At 38.1% G+C, this 16,531-nt stretch overlaps 1 protein-coding gene across 1 annotated transcript in view; it reads right to left on the bottom strand.

Moving 5' to 3' along the window:
- Nucleotides 1–15,020, bottom strand: part of LOC140536224 (cytochrome P450 3A56-like) — a 16,408-nt gene extending 1,388 nt beyond the window's left edge. Inside the window, exons 1-12 of the mRNA XM_072657947.1 lie at nt 14,937–15,020; nt 13,779–13,872; nt 12,844–12,896; nt 11,064–11,163; nt 10,118–10,231; nt 9,375–9,463; nt 8,241–8,389; nt 7,641–7,768; nt 6,219–6,294; nt 5,779–5,939; nt 5,023–5,249; nt 4,710–4,872 (exon numbers count right to left, since the gene is read on the bottom strand). Coding sequence (XP_072514048.1) covers nt 4,710–4,872; nt 5,023–5,249; nt 5,779–5,939; nt 6,219–6,294; nt 7,641–7,768; nt 8,241–8,389; nt 9,375–9,463; nt 10,118–10,231; nt 11,064–11,163; nt 12,844–12,896; nt 13,779–13,872; nt 14,937–15,007 — 1,425 coding nt within the window. The 5' untranslated portion in view covers nt 15,008–15,020. The remainder of the gene's footprint in view (nt 1–4,709; nt 4,873–5,022; nt 5,250–5,778; nt 5,940–6,218; nt 6,295–7,640; nt 7,769–8,240; nt 8,390–9,374; nt 9,464–10,117; nt 10,232–11,063; nt 11,164–12,843; nt 12,897–13,778; nt 13,873–14,936) is intronic.
- Nucleotides 15,021–16,531: the final 1,511 nt, after the last annotated feature.

The raw sequence follows: 16,531 nt of genomic DNA, 5'->3' as shown, positions 1-16,531 counted from the left end.
TACACTATACACTACAATACACTATACACTAAAACACACTACACACTACAATACACTATACACTAAAACACTATACACTATACACTACAATACACTATACACTGCAATACACTATACACTACAATACACTATACACTAAAACACACTATACACTAAAACACACTATACACTAAATACACTATACACTACTATACACTATACAGTACAATACTCTATACACTGCAATACACTATACACTAAATACACTATACACTAAAATACACTATACACTACAATACACTATACACTAAATACACTATACACTACAATACACTATACACTACAATACACTATACACTACAATACTCTATACACTGCAATACACTATACACTACAATACACTATACACTACAACACACTATACACTACAATACACTATACACTACAACACACTATACACTAAAATACTCTATACACTAAAACACACTATACACTACAATACACTATACACTACAACACACTATACACTAAAATACACTATACACTACAATACTCTATACACTACAATACACTATACACTACAATACTCTATACACTAAATACATTATACACTAAAACACACTATACACTAAAACACACTATACACTAAATACACTATACACTACAATACACTATACACTACAATACTCTATACACTGCAATACACTATGCACTAAATATACTAAAATACTAAAATACACTATACACTACAATACTCTATACACTGCATTACACTATACACTAAATACACTATACACTAAAATACACTATACAGTACAACACACTATACACTACAATACTCTATACACTGCAATACACTATACACTAAAACACACTACACTAAAACACACTATACACTACAATACACTATACACTGCAATACACTATACACTACAATACTCTATACACTGCAATACACTATACACTAAAACACACTATACACTAAAACACACTATACACTAAATACACTATACACTAAAACACACTATACACTACAATACACTATACACTACAATACTCTATACACTAAATACACTATACACTAAAACACACTATACACTAAATACACTATACACTACAATACTCTATACACTGCAATACACTATACACTAAATACACTATACACTAAAATACTCTATACACTGCAATACACTATACACTAAATACACTATACACTAAAATACACTATACACTACAATACTCTATACACTACAATACACTATACACTAAAATACACTATACACTACTATACACTACAACACACTATACACTGCAAGATACTATACACTGCAATACACTATAGACTACAATACACTATACACTAAAACACACTATACACTAAAATACACTATACACTGCCATATACACTATACACTAAAACTCACTATACACTACAATACACTATACACTAAAATACACTATACACTAAAACACACTATACACTAAAATACACTATACACTACAATACACTATACACTACAACACACTATACACTACAATACACTATACACTACAACACACTATACACTAAAATACACTATACACTACAATACACTATACACTAAAATACACTATACACTACAATACTCTATACACTAAAACACACTATACACTACAATACACTATACACTACAACACACTATACACTAAAATACACTATACACTACAATACTCTATACACTACAACACACTATACACTACAACACACTATACACTAAAATACACTATACACTACAATACTCTATACACTAAAACACACTATACACTACAATACACTATACACTACAATACACTATACACTACAACACACTATACACTACAATACACTATACACTAAAACACACTACACACTACAATACACTATACACTAAAACACACTATACACTACAATACACTATACACTACAACACACTATACACTAAAATACTCTATACACTAAAACACACTATACACTACAATACACTATACACTACAATACACTATACACTACAACACACTATACACTACAATACACTATACACTAAAACACACTACACACTACAATACACTATACACTAAAACACACTATACACTATACACTACAATACACTATACACTAAAACACAATATACACTACAATACACTATACACTAAAACACACTATACACTAAAACACACTATACACTAAATACACTATACACTACTATACACTATACAGTACAATACACTTTAAACTAAAATACACTATACACTAAAACACACTATACACTAAATACACTATATACTAAAATACACTATACACTAAAACACACTATACACTACAATACACTATACACTAAATACACTATACACTACTATACACTATACAGTACAATACACTTTAAACTAAAATACACTATACACTAAAACACACTATACAGTACAATACACTTTAAACTAAAATACACTATACACTAAAACACACTATACAGTACAATACACTATACACTAAATACACTATACACTAAAACACACTATACAGTAGAATACACTATACACTAAAATACACTATACACTACTATACACTATACAGTACAATACACTATACACTAAATACACTATACACTAAAACACACTATACAGTACAATACACTATACACTAAATACACTATACACTAAAACACACTATACAGTAGAATACACTATACACTAAAATACACTATACACTAAAACACACTATACAGTACAATACACTATACACTAAATACACTATACACTAAAACACACTATACAGTAGAATACACTATACACTAAATACACTATACACTAAAACACACTATACAGTACAATACACTATACACTAAATACACTATACACTAAAACACACTATAAAGTAGAATACACTATACACTAAAATACACTATACACTAAAACACACTATACAGTACAATACACTATACACTAAATACACTATACACTAAAACACACTATACAGTACAATACACTATACACTAAATACACTATACACTAAAACACACTATACAGTAGAATACACTATACACTAAAACACACTATACAGTACAGTCTCTCATTAGGGTGAATATTAATAATGCTCTAAATGTAGGTATTGTGATATACACTGAGGAGGAGGAGCTACAGTCTCTCATTAGGGTGAATATTAATAACGCTCTACATGTAGGTATTGTGATATACACTGAGGAGGCGGAGCTACAGTCTCTCATTAGGGTGAATATTAATAACGCTCTAAATGTAGGTATTGTGATATACACTGAGGAGGAGGAGCTACAGTCTCTCATTAGGGTGAATATTAATAACGCTCTAAATGTAGGTATTGTGATATACACTGAGGAGGAGGAGCTACAGTCTCTCATTAGGGGTGAATATTAATAACGCTCTAAATGTAGGTATTGTGATATACACTGAGGAGGCGGAGCTACAGTCTCTCATTAGGGTGAATATTAATAACGCTCTAAATGTAGGTATTGTGATATACACTGAGGAGGAGGAGCTACAGTCTCTCATTAGGGTGAATATTAATGACACTCTAAATGTAGGTATTGTGATATACACTGAGGAGGCGGAGCTACAGTTTTTCATTAGGGTGAATATTAATAACGCTCTAAATGTAGGTATTGTGATATACACTGAGGAGGCGGAGCTACAGTCTCTCATTAGGGTGAATATTAATAACGCTCTAAATGTAGGTATTGTGATATACACTGAGGAGGCGGAGCTACAGTCTCTCATTAGGGTGAATATTAATAACGCTCTAAATGTAGGTATTGTGATATACACTGAGGAGGAGGAGCTACAGTCTCTCATTAGGGTGAATATTAATAACGCTCTAAATGTATGTGTTGTGATATACACTGAGGAGGCGGAGCTACAGTCTCTCATTAGGGTGAATATTCATAACGCTCTAAATGTATGTGTTGTGATATACACTGAGGAGGCGGAGCTACAGTCTCTCATTAGGGTGAATATTAATAACTCTAAATGTAGGTATTGTGATATACACTGAGGAGGTGGAGCTACAGTCTCTCATTAGGGTGAATATTCATAACGCTCTAAATGTAGGTATTGTGATATACACTGAGGAGGCGGAGCTACAGTCTCTCATTAGGGTGAATATTAATAACGCTCTAAATGTAGGTATTGTGATATACACTGAGGAGGCGGAGCTACAGTCTCTCATTAGGGTGAATATTAATAACGCTCTAAATGTAGGTATTGTGATATACACTGAGGAGGCGGAGCTACAGTCTCTCATTAGGGTGAATATTAATAACGCTCTAAATGTAGGTATTGTGATATACACTGAGGAGGAGGAGCTACAGTCTCTCATTAGAGTGAATATTAATAACGCTCTAAATGTAGGTATTGTGATATACACTGAGGAGGAGGAGCTACAGTCTCTCATTAGAGTGAATATTAATAACACTCTAAATGTAGGTATTGTGATATACACTGAGGAGGAGGAGCTACAGTCTCTCATTAGGGTGAATATTAATGACGCTCTAAATGTAGGTATTGTGATATACACTGAGGAGGCGGAGCTACAGTCTCTCATTAGGGTGAATATTAATAACGCTCTAAATGTAGGTATTGTGATATACACTGAGGAGGCGGAGCTACAGTCTCTCATGAGGGTGAGATGCTCTAAATGTAGGTATTGTGATATACACTGAGGAGTGAGCTTTAGATGATCTGACCTGAGTTGGATCAGCAATATTGACGTCGAATCTCTGCAGTATCTCTACGATGGCCAGCTTCATGGTCAGAAGAGCAAACCTCATTCCGATGCAGTTTCTGGGTCCAGCTCCGAAAGGCATGTACACATAGGGGTCCACACTCTCCTTATTCTCCTTAGTGAATCTGCAAAGGAGAGGCAACATGGCTTATTAAAAGCATACAGCAGATGAGCCCCACCCTTCAGCCCTTCAGAATATGGCAGCTAATCAGAAATGGCTTATTTGCATATAGCAGTCATAAAGGGGCAGTAACAGGGCCGGTCTGAGTCTGTACCTCTCAGGGTTAAAGGTGTCCGGGTCAGGCCAGTACTCAGGGTCTCTTTGGAGGGGAAATACAGGTATCATGATGGAGGTTCCCTGGGGTATGGTGAGGCCGCTAATCTCCACGGTTTTCTTGCAGACTCTTTCTAGCCGGGCGACAACAGGGTACAACCTCATCGACTCGTTCAGGGCAGCGTCCAGATATTCCATGTTCATCACTGCGTCGTACTGAACCGGAGTCTACAGGCCGGAAAACAGGACACCATCAGCGCTAGCAGGAGCAGACAGGCAGTGCACTGGACATACGGTCAGTTATTAGTGTGTGTGGACTAAAGCTCTTAACTCATAAAACCTTGTACACTTAATGGACAAAAGTATTGGGACACCTGCTCAGTTTGAGTAACTGTCTCTGAGGTGAGGATTTGATTGCATTCAGTGACAAGAGCGTTACTCATCCCATGCAAGAGTACTGGATGGAGCTCCTCCACCATCATTCCAGAGAACACCATTGCACCATTGCTTCCACTGCTCCACAGCTCCTCAATGCTGGGGGGCTTTATACCCCTCTAGCCCACACCTGGCATTATTAGGCAGCATGGAGCCAGTAGGTTCATGATGTTGATCTGCTCCAGATGGTCCTATTCTATTGGCAGTACTTCTCTACAGGGACTAGACAAGCTGTGTATGTGTGTGTGTGCATTTGCACATCTGTGTCAGCAATGGGTGCAACTGAAAAAAGTGTCTGTGGTGTCGGTGGAGTGGTAGCTACCTTATTGGGGAAGGTCTGGTCGATCTCCTGCTGAAGGTTCTTCATGGTCTCAGGGTTTGTGGCGATGTTGTAGAAGAAGAAGGACAGGGTGCTGCTGCTCGTCTCGTAACCAGCGAAGATGAAGATCATGGCCTGGGACAGGATCTCATGATCACTCAGACCTACAGTGATAAACAGTACTGTCATTTAGTATGTGTCCATTAACACAGCACTGAGGGCGTGTCCGTCCAACCCTTTTATGTCATTTTGCAACATTTGCATATTTTGTGGAATCCTTCCTTTCCTTTTTAATGTTTCAGACAGCAACACAGCCCCTAATCATGATACATCCTCCCCCATGCTTCACAGTTAGCAGGGTGCCCCCCCCCCAAGCGTATGGATCAGTCCTGATGTAATCTCTCTATAGGACGTTCTCACTTTTGGATAATTAAACTCATCACCTTTCTTCATCGTATCTCCTTCCTGATCTTCTGCTGTCTGAGAATCCACCATTAGCTGCAAGAAGTCCACTCTGCTCTACAGGAAGGACAGAAAACACATTATTCCTCCACAGGTCCTGAAGACCCAACAACCCACACGAGATGATCAGAATCTGATCTTAAATTTACATTTAGGTTGAACTCAGACACCATTCTGGACTACTTACTTACTAATGTTCTGACTTTATTATATCTGCTTAAAGCTCAGAGGGAATAGGAGCAGTAGGTGGACACTGCAGACGCCCAAAAGTTTTAATGTTAACATTTTAACTTTGAACTAAAAACAACTATTTAAATTAGAAACGTTAATTTCCTAAAGGAGACACACGACAGCAGTGCAGCTGAAGTGGTTCCCACCCTGAAGCAGTTTCTAGGATGTTATTATATGGTATCTATAATATCCCAGGTGGTTGCTATGATATTGTTAAGTGGTTGCTAGGTGGTTGCTATGGTGTTGTTAAGTGGTTGCTAGGTGGTTGTTATGGTGTTGCTAAGTGGTTGCTATGTTGTTGCTAAGTGGTTGCTATGGTGTTGCTCTACTATCACAGAGGTTTGCTATGATGTTGCTAAGTGGTTGCTAGGTGGTTGCTATGAAGTTGCTATGTGGTTGCTAGGTCATTGCTATGGCATCACATAAGGTTACTATGTTGTTGCTAAGTGGTTGCTAGGTGATTGCTATGGCGTTGCTCTGTTATCACCTGTGGTTGCTATGATGTTGCTAAGTGGTTGCTAGGTGGTTACTATGAAGTTGCTAAGTGATTGCTAGGTGGTTGCTATGGTGTGGCTCTGCTATCACAGATGGTTGCTTTGATGTTGCTAAGTGGTTGCTAGGTAGTTGCTATGGTGTGGCTCTGCTATCACAGATGGTTGCTTTGATGCTGCTAAGTGGTTGCAAGGTGGTTGCTACAGTATCACATAAGGTTGCCATGATGTTGCTAAGTGGTTGCTAGGTGGTTGCTATGAAGTTGCTAAGTGGTTGCAAGGTGATTACTATGGCATTGCTCTGCTATCACAGGTGGTTGCTATGATGTTGCTAAGTGGTTGCTAGGTGGTTGTTATGAAGTTGCTATGTGGTTGCTTGGTGGTTGCTATGGAATCACATATGGTTGCTATGGTGTTGCTATATGGCTTTCTTTATTTGCCTTTCACTGGACTCTGCTCCGTGGACATCAGTTATGTTAATGGACAGAGTGCTTAGAGGAGCTCATGGCTGCTGATTGGACGAGGTTTGAGGAGTCATAGGTTTTATAAAGCTTTGAAGTCTGCATCAGCAGATCTTTCTTAACGAGGTGAGCAAGCCGTAGCGCTAACGAGCTCATTAAGACAGATCTTGGTAAAAGTTCTCTTGGGGTTCCCAAACGTTTGCATGTCTCTTGAATGTACCTTGTGATCCTTGGCCACTCGGTCGGCTTTGATCTTTTGCAGGGAGCTGAGGAAGAACTCAGACACCGATTTGGGGAAGAAGGAGTATTTCACTTTCTCCAGCAGGGGCACGATGACGGGGAACATCACTGGAACAGAACACAGGAACGTTCTAGATCAGGGTTCTCTCACCACACTCTCACCATTCAGCGGATAATTAGCTAGTTGGGACCATGCTATCTGCATATGATAAAGTGGGAGGAGACTGTGAGAGAGGGAGGAGAACCTGAAGGACTTTGGGCTGGAGGTGGGGGGAGGGGGGGGGGTGGCAGAGCTGAGCTGAAGGGATGTGACGGGGTGGTGTTGGGGAGCAAAAGCGTCCTGATGGAGAATAAAGCATGGCAGATTGAGGGGAGGGGCTTCAGGCATGTCCATCTTCCCAAAATTGAGCTATTTCATAATATAGAAGTATAAGAACTCTACTCCAGGTTCTACAGACGTACGCTTAGACATCTAGAACCAGCATTTGTAAGAGAGTACTGTTTTGGGCTTAATTGTAATGAAGTATTTATTCTGGTAATGAGTAATTATCATTTCCTCAGTAAAGTGGAGTATCGATACCTGCCAGGAGGAACACGGGAGTGAGGAAATTAAAATTCAGCATCTTCTTGATGTTGGTGATGAACGGGTCGTCTGGGTTGTTGAGAGAATCGATGTCGACGCTGAACGCCGTGCTGGTTATCACGTCCATACTGTACGCTCCGAACAGCCTGGACACACAGAACCCAGGTTAGAACCACAGGGAGAACGCTGCACTCTGATGCAGAGGTTCAGAACAGAACCCAGACCCAGCTTTTAGAGTGTTCACTTTACAGAACTGAGGAACCGCCATCAGATCAGCTGCAGTGGTCCACTGCACTCTACACCCCACACCATCAGACTACAGATTTATCAGCAAGTACAGTGATCCTAAATCTGATCCTTAATCTGATCTAAATATCTTTATCTTAAATCTGATCCTAAATCTGATCTAAATATCTGATCTAAATATCTGATCCTTAATCTGATCCTAAATCTGATCTAAATATCTGATCCTTAATCTGATCTAAATATCTGATCCTTAATCTGATCTAAATATCTTTATCTTAAATCTGATCCTAAATCTGATCTAAATATCTGATCTAAATATCTGATCCTTAATCTGATCCTAAATCTGATCTAAATATCTGATCCTTAATCTGATCTAAATATCTGATCCTTAATCTGATCTAAATATCTTTATCTTAAATCTGATCCTAAATCTGATCTAAATATCTGATCCTAAATCTGATCTAAATATCTGATCCTAAATCTGATCTAAATATCTTTATCTTAAATCTGATCCTAAATCTGATCTAAATATCTGATCCTAAATCTGATCTAAATATCTGATCCTAAATCTGATCTAAATATCTTTATCTTAAATCTGATCCTAAATCTGATCTAAATATCTGATCCTAAATCTGATCTAAATATCTTTATCTTAAATCTGATCCTAAATCTGATTTAAATATCTGATCCTAAATCTGATCTAAATATTTTATCCTAAATATGATCCTTAATCTGATTCTAAATTTCTAATCTCATCTCAGTTTGAGATTCCTGTGAGAATATTAGATAATCTAATATTAGAATAAACACGTCCAGCTGATTTAAAACAGCTACAATATGAGCTTTATTATAAAGAATATGAATAAAAACAGGAATAAAACTTACTCTTTAGCTACAATCTCCTCTCTGTTCTTCCTCGTCTTCTCCAGGTTTTTAACTAAATTGTTTGTGTGTATCTTCATGATGCCAAACATCTACAGAAACACGTGAATTTACGTCCACATTTCTCCCATTTATCATCAAACTCTGTCAGTCACATTAGATTGGATTATGAACAAATAAATAAAACATGAAATATGGTTCTAAATAAAAAAGGAAAGCTCTAAATATAAATATTGTTACAAAAAATATGGTAATAAATACAAAATATATGGTTCTAAATAAAGTATGTAGTTATTAGAATATATTTATACAAAAAATACATTTATACAATTATAGTTATAATTAAGACACGGTCATAAATACATCAAATATGGTTATAACTAAAAATATAGTTTTAAATACAAAAAAATGGTCATATATATATAATTAAACTATATTTATAATGAAAAAAGATGGTTATAATTAAAATGATAAAATATTAAAATATGGTCATAAATACGAAAATATGGTTATTAAAAATATCTACTTGATAAAATATGTTTATAATCAGAAATATAGTTGTAATAAAAATTCTAAAAAAGTTGTATAATAATAATAATAATAATAATAATAATAATAATGAATTTTTTTTTTTCCGCACTGTAAAATAAGGTGACGTTAAATAACAGACATTAACACCAGATCATCCAGTAGGAGACAGATATCCAGTCCTGTGTTAATGAACATTAATTAAGGTGAATCCCCACCTCCTTCAGTCTGCCGCTGGTGAAGGAGGGGGAGAGGATGCTCCGGATTCTCTTCCAATCCTCGTCTTTCACAACAAACAGGGCGTCGTACATCTCCCCATTCAGACCGATATCCTGACCACAGGGTTAAAGGTCATGTTCACAGAATGAGCAGAACCACAGCTGAACTACGAGCTTTAACACTCATAACAGCAGCGTTAGCATTAGCAGTGACACTAATATTAACATTCTATTAACATTAATATTAAAGCCCAAACAGGAGGGTTAAACACACACACACACACACACTCACACACACACATTCAAACACAGCCTCTCTAGCTCATCAAACAGTAACACAGTAAATCCTAACTCAGTTACATAATGATCGATCCAGACCAAACATCAGGCATGAGCTCCTCTGAGCCGCTGGTCAGAGTCCGAAAACGAGGGTGACCGATCATCCAGTGCTATGGACTGTTATTAAGACCCAGCAGTTCAGGGATTCTGTGGAGGTCAAGATGAGATCTGGAAGATCTTCCTGGAGAGAGCTGGTACATTGTGTGCTGGTACGCCTGCTGAGAACCTGTGGGTCTGACATTAGCATCGTCTTCAGGAACCTAAGGGAACCTAAACTGCGACCATTTGCTACAGAACATCTAGAGAAACCAGGGGAGTCGGGAAAGGAGGACTGTGGACGGATTAGGTCGCGACAGAACTCTGTAGAAAAGAAGGAACGGTGGTTAGTGAAAAGAACACCCTGCCAACTGTGAAGCCTGGGGGTGGATGTATGGTGTCCGGGGTTGTGCTGCTGCCAGTGTCAGCTTTCCCAAAAAAATACTGCAATAAATACGTCAAACCATCCGTTAAAAGGCTGGAGCTGAAAGAGGATGGCTTCTACAGCAGCATAATGATCCAAAACACACCTGTAATACAGATCACCTGTGGCTAATCACCCCGCCCTTACCCTCCTGTTGGTGAAGTAGGTGTAGCACTCTTTAACAAGGATGGCTTTAATGATGGTTTTGTCCATAATGGCGAGCACAGGTTCCCTCCCGTCAAAAATCCTGAAAAACATTCACTAAATTAGATTCCTAATGTACAGAAACACCGCAAACAGAGCACCCAGCACATAAACCAGCTGGTTTCACTGGTTTCACTGTTTTCACTAGTTGTACTGGTTTTACTGGTTTCACAAGTTTCACTAATTTCACTGTTTTCACTGGTTTCACTGATTTCACTAAATTCACTGATTTCACTGGTGTCACTGGTTTTACTGGTTTCATTGATTTCACTGTTTTCACTGGTGTCACTTGTTTCACTGGTGTCACTGGTGTCACTGGTTTCACTGATTTCACTGTTTTCACTGGTGTCACTTGTTTCACTGGTGTCACTGGTTTCACTGATTTCACTGTTTTCACTGGTTTCACTGGTGTCACTGGTTTCACTGGTGTCACTGGTGTAACTGGTGTCACTGATTTCACTGGTTTCACTGATTTCACTGGTTTTACTGGTTTCATTGATTTCACTAAATTCACTGATTTCACTGGTGTCACTTGTTTCACTGGTGTCACTTGTTTCACTGGTGTCACTGTTTTCACTGATTTCACTGGTGTCACTGGTTTCACTGGGTCACTGGTTTTACTGATTTCACTGGTTTCACTGATTTCACTGGTTTCACTGTTTTCACTGATTTCACTGGTTTCACTGGTTTCACTGATTTCACTGGTTTCACTGATTTCACTGGTTTTACTGGTTTCATTGATTTCACTAAATTCACTGATTTCACTGGTGTCACTTGTTTCACTGGTGTCACTTGTTTCACTGGTGTCACTGTTTTCACTGATTTCACTGGTGTCACTGGTTTCACTGGGTCACTGGTTTTACTGATTTCACTGGTTTCACTGATTTCACTGGTTTCACTGGTTTCACTGATTTCACTGGTTTCACTGATTTCACTGGTGTAACTGGTGTCACTGATTTCACTGGTTTCACTGATTTCACTGGTTTTACTGGTTTCATTGATTTCACTAAATTCACTGATTTCACTGGTGTCACTTGTTTCACTGGTGTCACTTGTTTCACTGGTGTCACTGTTTTCACTGATTTCACTGGTGTCACTGGTTTCACTGGGTCACTGGTTTTACTGATTTCACTGGTTTCACTGGTGTCACTGGTTTCACTGGTTTCACTGATTTCACTGGTTTCACTGATGTCACTGGTCTTACTGGTTTTACTGGTTTGTAAATGAGGTTTTGTTTGTAGAACAGAATAAAATGTTGCATCTAATGTCTCCCTCTGCTGGACTCAGTGGGGAGCTCATGCACAGGTAATATTAGCTCCGCCCCTCACCTGAGGCTCACACAGGTGCTGCTCATTAAAGGAGCTGATTAGAACTCCTCTCACGCTCCTCAGTGTTGGTGCTCTTGGTGAAGTTGTTGTTATTGATCTCACCAGTCTCTGAGGTGTCTGGTTCTGTTCCCTGACCTGGATCATGGGTTCACCTGAGTCATACTCTCCTGACCTCCACCTGTCCTGAAGATGAGAACTGCTGTAGCCCTAATAAAGTCCCTCTGCACGTGCGGCCTGCCTCAACCCCTATGCTGCCCTAGGATGATCCTCATTCCTCATCTCACAGGTTTTGGCTGCATGTGGATTATTATTTACCTTCCTAAACAAACAAACAAACAAAGTAAACAAATAGGTAAATAAGAGTAAAGTAAGTAAAGAGTAAGTAAAGTACTCACCCCCACATGTTCCCATACTTCTTATAGCACTCCATATCAAACGCATGGAAGCCCTACAAACAGCACAGTGATCGGAGTCCAGGTGATGATGGAAGTGTAGATAAGAACATCCTCTACAGAGACACACTCCTGCACACCTCAGCACACTCCTGCTGGGTATTTACTGCACGTAATTAAACACATCTGCTGTGTTTTATTTACACTTTATTATAACAGATCCTGATAAACAACATAGGAATCTTATAACTGTATAAAGTTTCATCATTGATTTAATAAAGCTTATGTCTTAATTAGTAACAATTTATTTAAGGATATTCATTTAGTAATATTTATTTAATAACATTTATTTATTTAGTAGTGTGTGTTTTTAGTAATTTATTATTTTATTTAATAATATTTATTTATTTAATATTTATTTGTTTATTGAATACAATTTATTGGGTATTTATTTTACAAATATTTATTATGGTTTAATCTTTTAAAAAATTTTAATCTAGTTTTTGAATAATTAGTTTTTTGATAATGTGTAGAATTACTGAGATTAAACACTTTGTGAAGTATATTTTAACCTTTAACTTATGATTATAAATATATAAGTATAGATGACGGCAATAACCAAATATTAAAGAATGTTTTATACATAAAATAATTACTTTTAAAATAAATGGTCAACAGCTGAAACTGAAGCTTTTATTAATACATATGTAACAATTCTATAAATATTTTTTTCTTTTACAAACTATTACATGATGTTTCATTTACTAAATAAATTGATATCGTCATATTTTAGTTTTCTGTGGAGGACTTTTATATCATGTCTTTTTCAACATGGATGCACTGACTTTTGCACACGACTGTGTAAGTAAATCATAACTGAATACACAAACAGTTCAGAGGTTTTGTGACAATAAAACTTAACTCCTGAATAAACTCACCTTTTTATACTCGAGCATGTTTCCCAGCAGTGGATAAGGTTTAGGTCCAGGAATCCCCAACTTTCTGAAGAAGCTGTTGTGCCAGCATCCATACCTGCACATTAAAACCAAATATTATCTGCATAATTAAACCACTCACATGAACAGACTTAGTCAGAGTGAGGTGTTGGGGGTAGCTTGTTTGGTTTGGTGGGTTTGGTGTGAAACACTGGGTTCTAGATAACCTCCTCCAGTTAGAGCTGTGGTTCTACAGTGGAGGTGAAGGGAAGCAGACGTCTGAAGCTCTAATAAAAGCTCCTCACAGAAAGTTCTTCACCTAATGGTGATGAAGACGCTGCCTGATGCCTGAGACACGGTTCTACCAGAGTTCTGAGAAGAGCTCGGCTCTAGAACCTGCTTTTAGAACCAGATCATTAAAATGGTGGAGGGATACATGCTGCAGGGTGTAGTGCAGCTACAGAAAGTAGTCCCTAAAGAGAACTGCATTAGTTCAGATTCTCTATTCACTATTTTACCATCATCATTTCATATAAGACTTATGTAGCTTCACTGGTAGGTTTGGATAGAAAATAAATTATGGGTTGTATCTGTGTTGTAGTCATGGCAACCAACGCCTGCTTTCATTCACCACCACTGTACAGAGATCAGAGTGGGTCAGTTTCTCTACAGTAAAGCTCAGTTTCACTCCGAACCCCCGGCTCTGAATAAACTCTTCTTACAGTCTGAGCTCTACAGATTTGCACTTTCAGTGCTTATGTAAGGACAGGCTGGCAATGTTTGCTCTTTGAGATGACATGATAACATAACAGGTGTTCACTGTTTATCTAACAGTGTTGAGGGGAGCAGAAACACTATGTAAACTCTGTAAATGTGAAGCTTATTAAATTAAAACACTGCCTGCCTTTTTCAGGTTTGTTCATTGCAGTCAAATAGTTTAACGTAAGTGAACTGTTCAATCTTAACTGCAGTATTAGATACACTCAGAAATCCAGGATTTAAAGTTCATAAATCTCATATTTTGTAATATCTGCTAAAAATCATGTTTCTTGTAAAAGGTAAATTTCTTTCAGAATAAGTTTCATCTAAAATGCGTAAACTTGCAGAAATGTTGTGACGTCCACTGTCATCATCATCATTAAAGTAGTAATTCATACTTACAGGAGCAGCAGGCTGATAAACAGCACCAGCAGAGCCCAGGTTTCAGCGGAGAAGATCCAGAAATAGGCCATTCTAGCGGGACTGAACACAACACAGTGGAGCAGGGGAAGTCAGCACAGCAGTAGAGCAGCGCCATTTAAAGGGACGGTCAGCAGGTTAATGATTAGGAGCATAAACAACAACTACACAACCTCTGCACAAACACACATTTACACACCTGTACATACACACACCTGTACATACACCTGTATCTGCACACCACACCTGTACCTGTACCTACACCTGTACACACATGCACCTGTACATACACCTGCACCTATACATATATCTGTACCTACACCTGTACCTGTACATATATCTGTACCTACACCTGTACATACACCTGTACCTGTGCATACACCTACACCTGTGCCTGTACTGTCATACAAAAACCTCAGATCTCCAAACAGCAGCTGAACTTTCAGTGAAATAAATTAACTTTGTTGCAATAGCTGCTCTTAATTAGCTTAACACTATGATGATGTTCATCAGTTCAAACCTAAAAACACTTCCTTTCAGCGTTTCTCACGGTAGCTCACTCCCTTTAATCAGATACAATAAAAATTCAGCTTTACTAATAAAACTTGCATTCATTACAGAAATATCAGGTTTGACTAAGAGCCGATTAACCTTCAGGTAATAAGACAGACTGAATGTCTAACAGATCATTCTTGTGTTCTTTTATTTATTTTATTCATTGAACAGCAAAAAAAATGTTTTACCTTTTAGAAATGCAGTAAAAACATACAAAAATAACAGTCCATCTTAATGTTTGAAGCTAAAACAAACAAGTAAAGCTGTCTTGTCCACCCTGTTTTGAGCACCCAGAGCTACCTTAACCCCTTAGACCCCACTATGCCCACACTTCTTCACTGTACCCTACAGTACTGTTCTAGTTATCATCAGTCATGGATCCTACAGTAGAACAAACAGTCATATTCCTGAACAGTAAACCGGGACCCACCAGTCTGTACAGAAGTTCCCTAGTGTGTGATGAGCCTTGGAGTGTTAAGGACTAAAAAGAAATCAGGCCAAAATCACACATGCGCGCACACACACACACACACACACACACACACTGACATCAATACCTATTATTTTTTAATGTGTAAGGAGTGTGTAAGGGGCAGTGACATGACAGTGATTATATAATTTGGGGTTATCAAACTTCTGTGCTGTGGACTATTACACACAGATGAGGGCAAAGTGTACGGTGGCACTCCTGCCTTACACAACTACACTCCTACTGGATACTCCGGAGAGTGTGTGCAAAAACCTCAGATCTCCAAACAGCAGCTTTACAGGAGAATGAGAAACCTTCTGAACATTCAGTGAAGTCAGTGTAAAGAGTCATGTTGGAGCATTACACAACCTCTGCACAAACACACATTTACACACCTGTACCTACACCTGTACTTGCACCCACACCTGTACCTACACCTGTACTTGGACATACACCTGCACCTGTACATACACCTGCACATACACCTGTACATACACCTGCACATACACCTGCACATACACCTGCACCTGCACATATATCTGTACCTACACCT

The sequence above is a fragment of the Salminus brasiliensis genome, chromosome 15, assembly GCF_030463535.1.
Source record: "Salminus brasiliensis chromosome 15, fSalBra1.hap2, whole genome shotgun sequence".
In the NCBI taxonomy this organism is placed as follows: domain Eukaryota; kingdom Metazoa; phylum Chordata; class Actinopteri; order Characiformes; family Bryconidae; genus Salminus; species Salminus brasiliensis.
The sequence above is the reverse complement of the archived record's forward strand: the minus strand, read 5'-3'. Positions and strand labels throughout refer to the sequence as shown.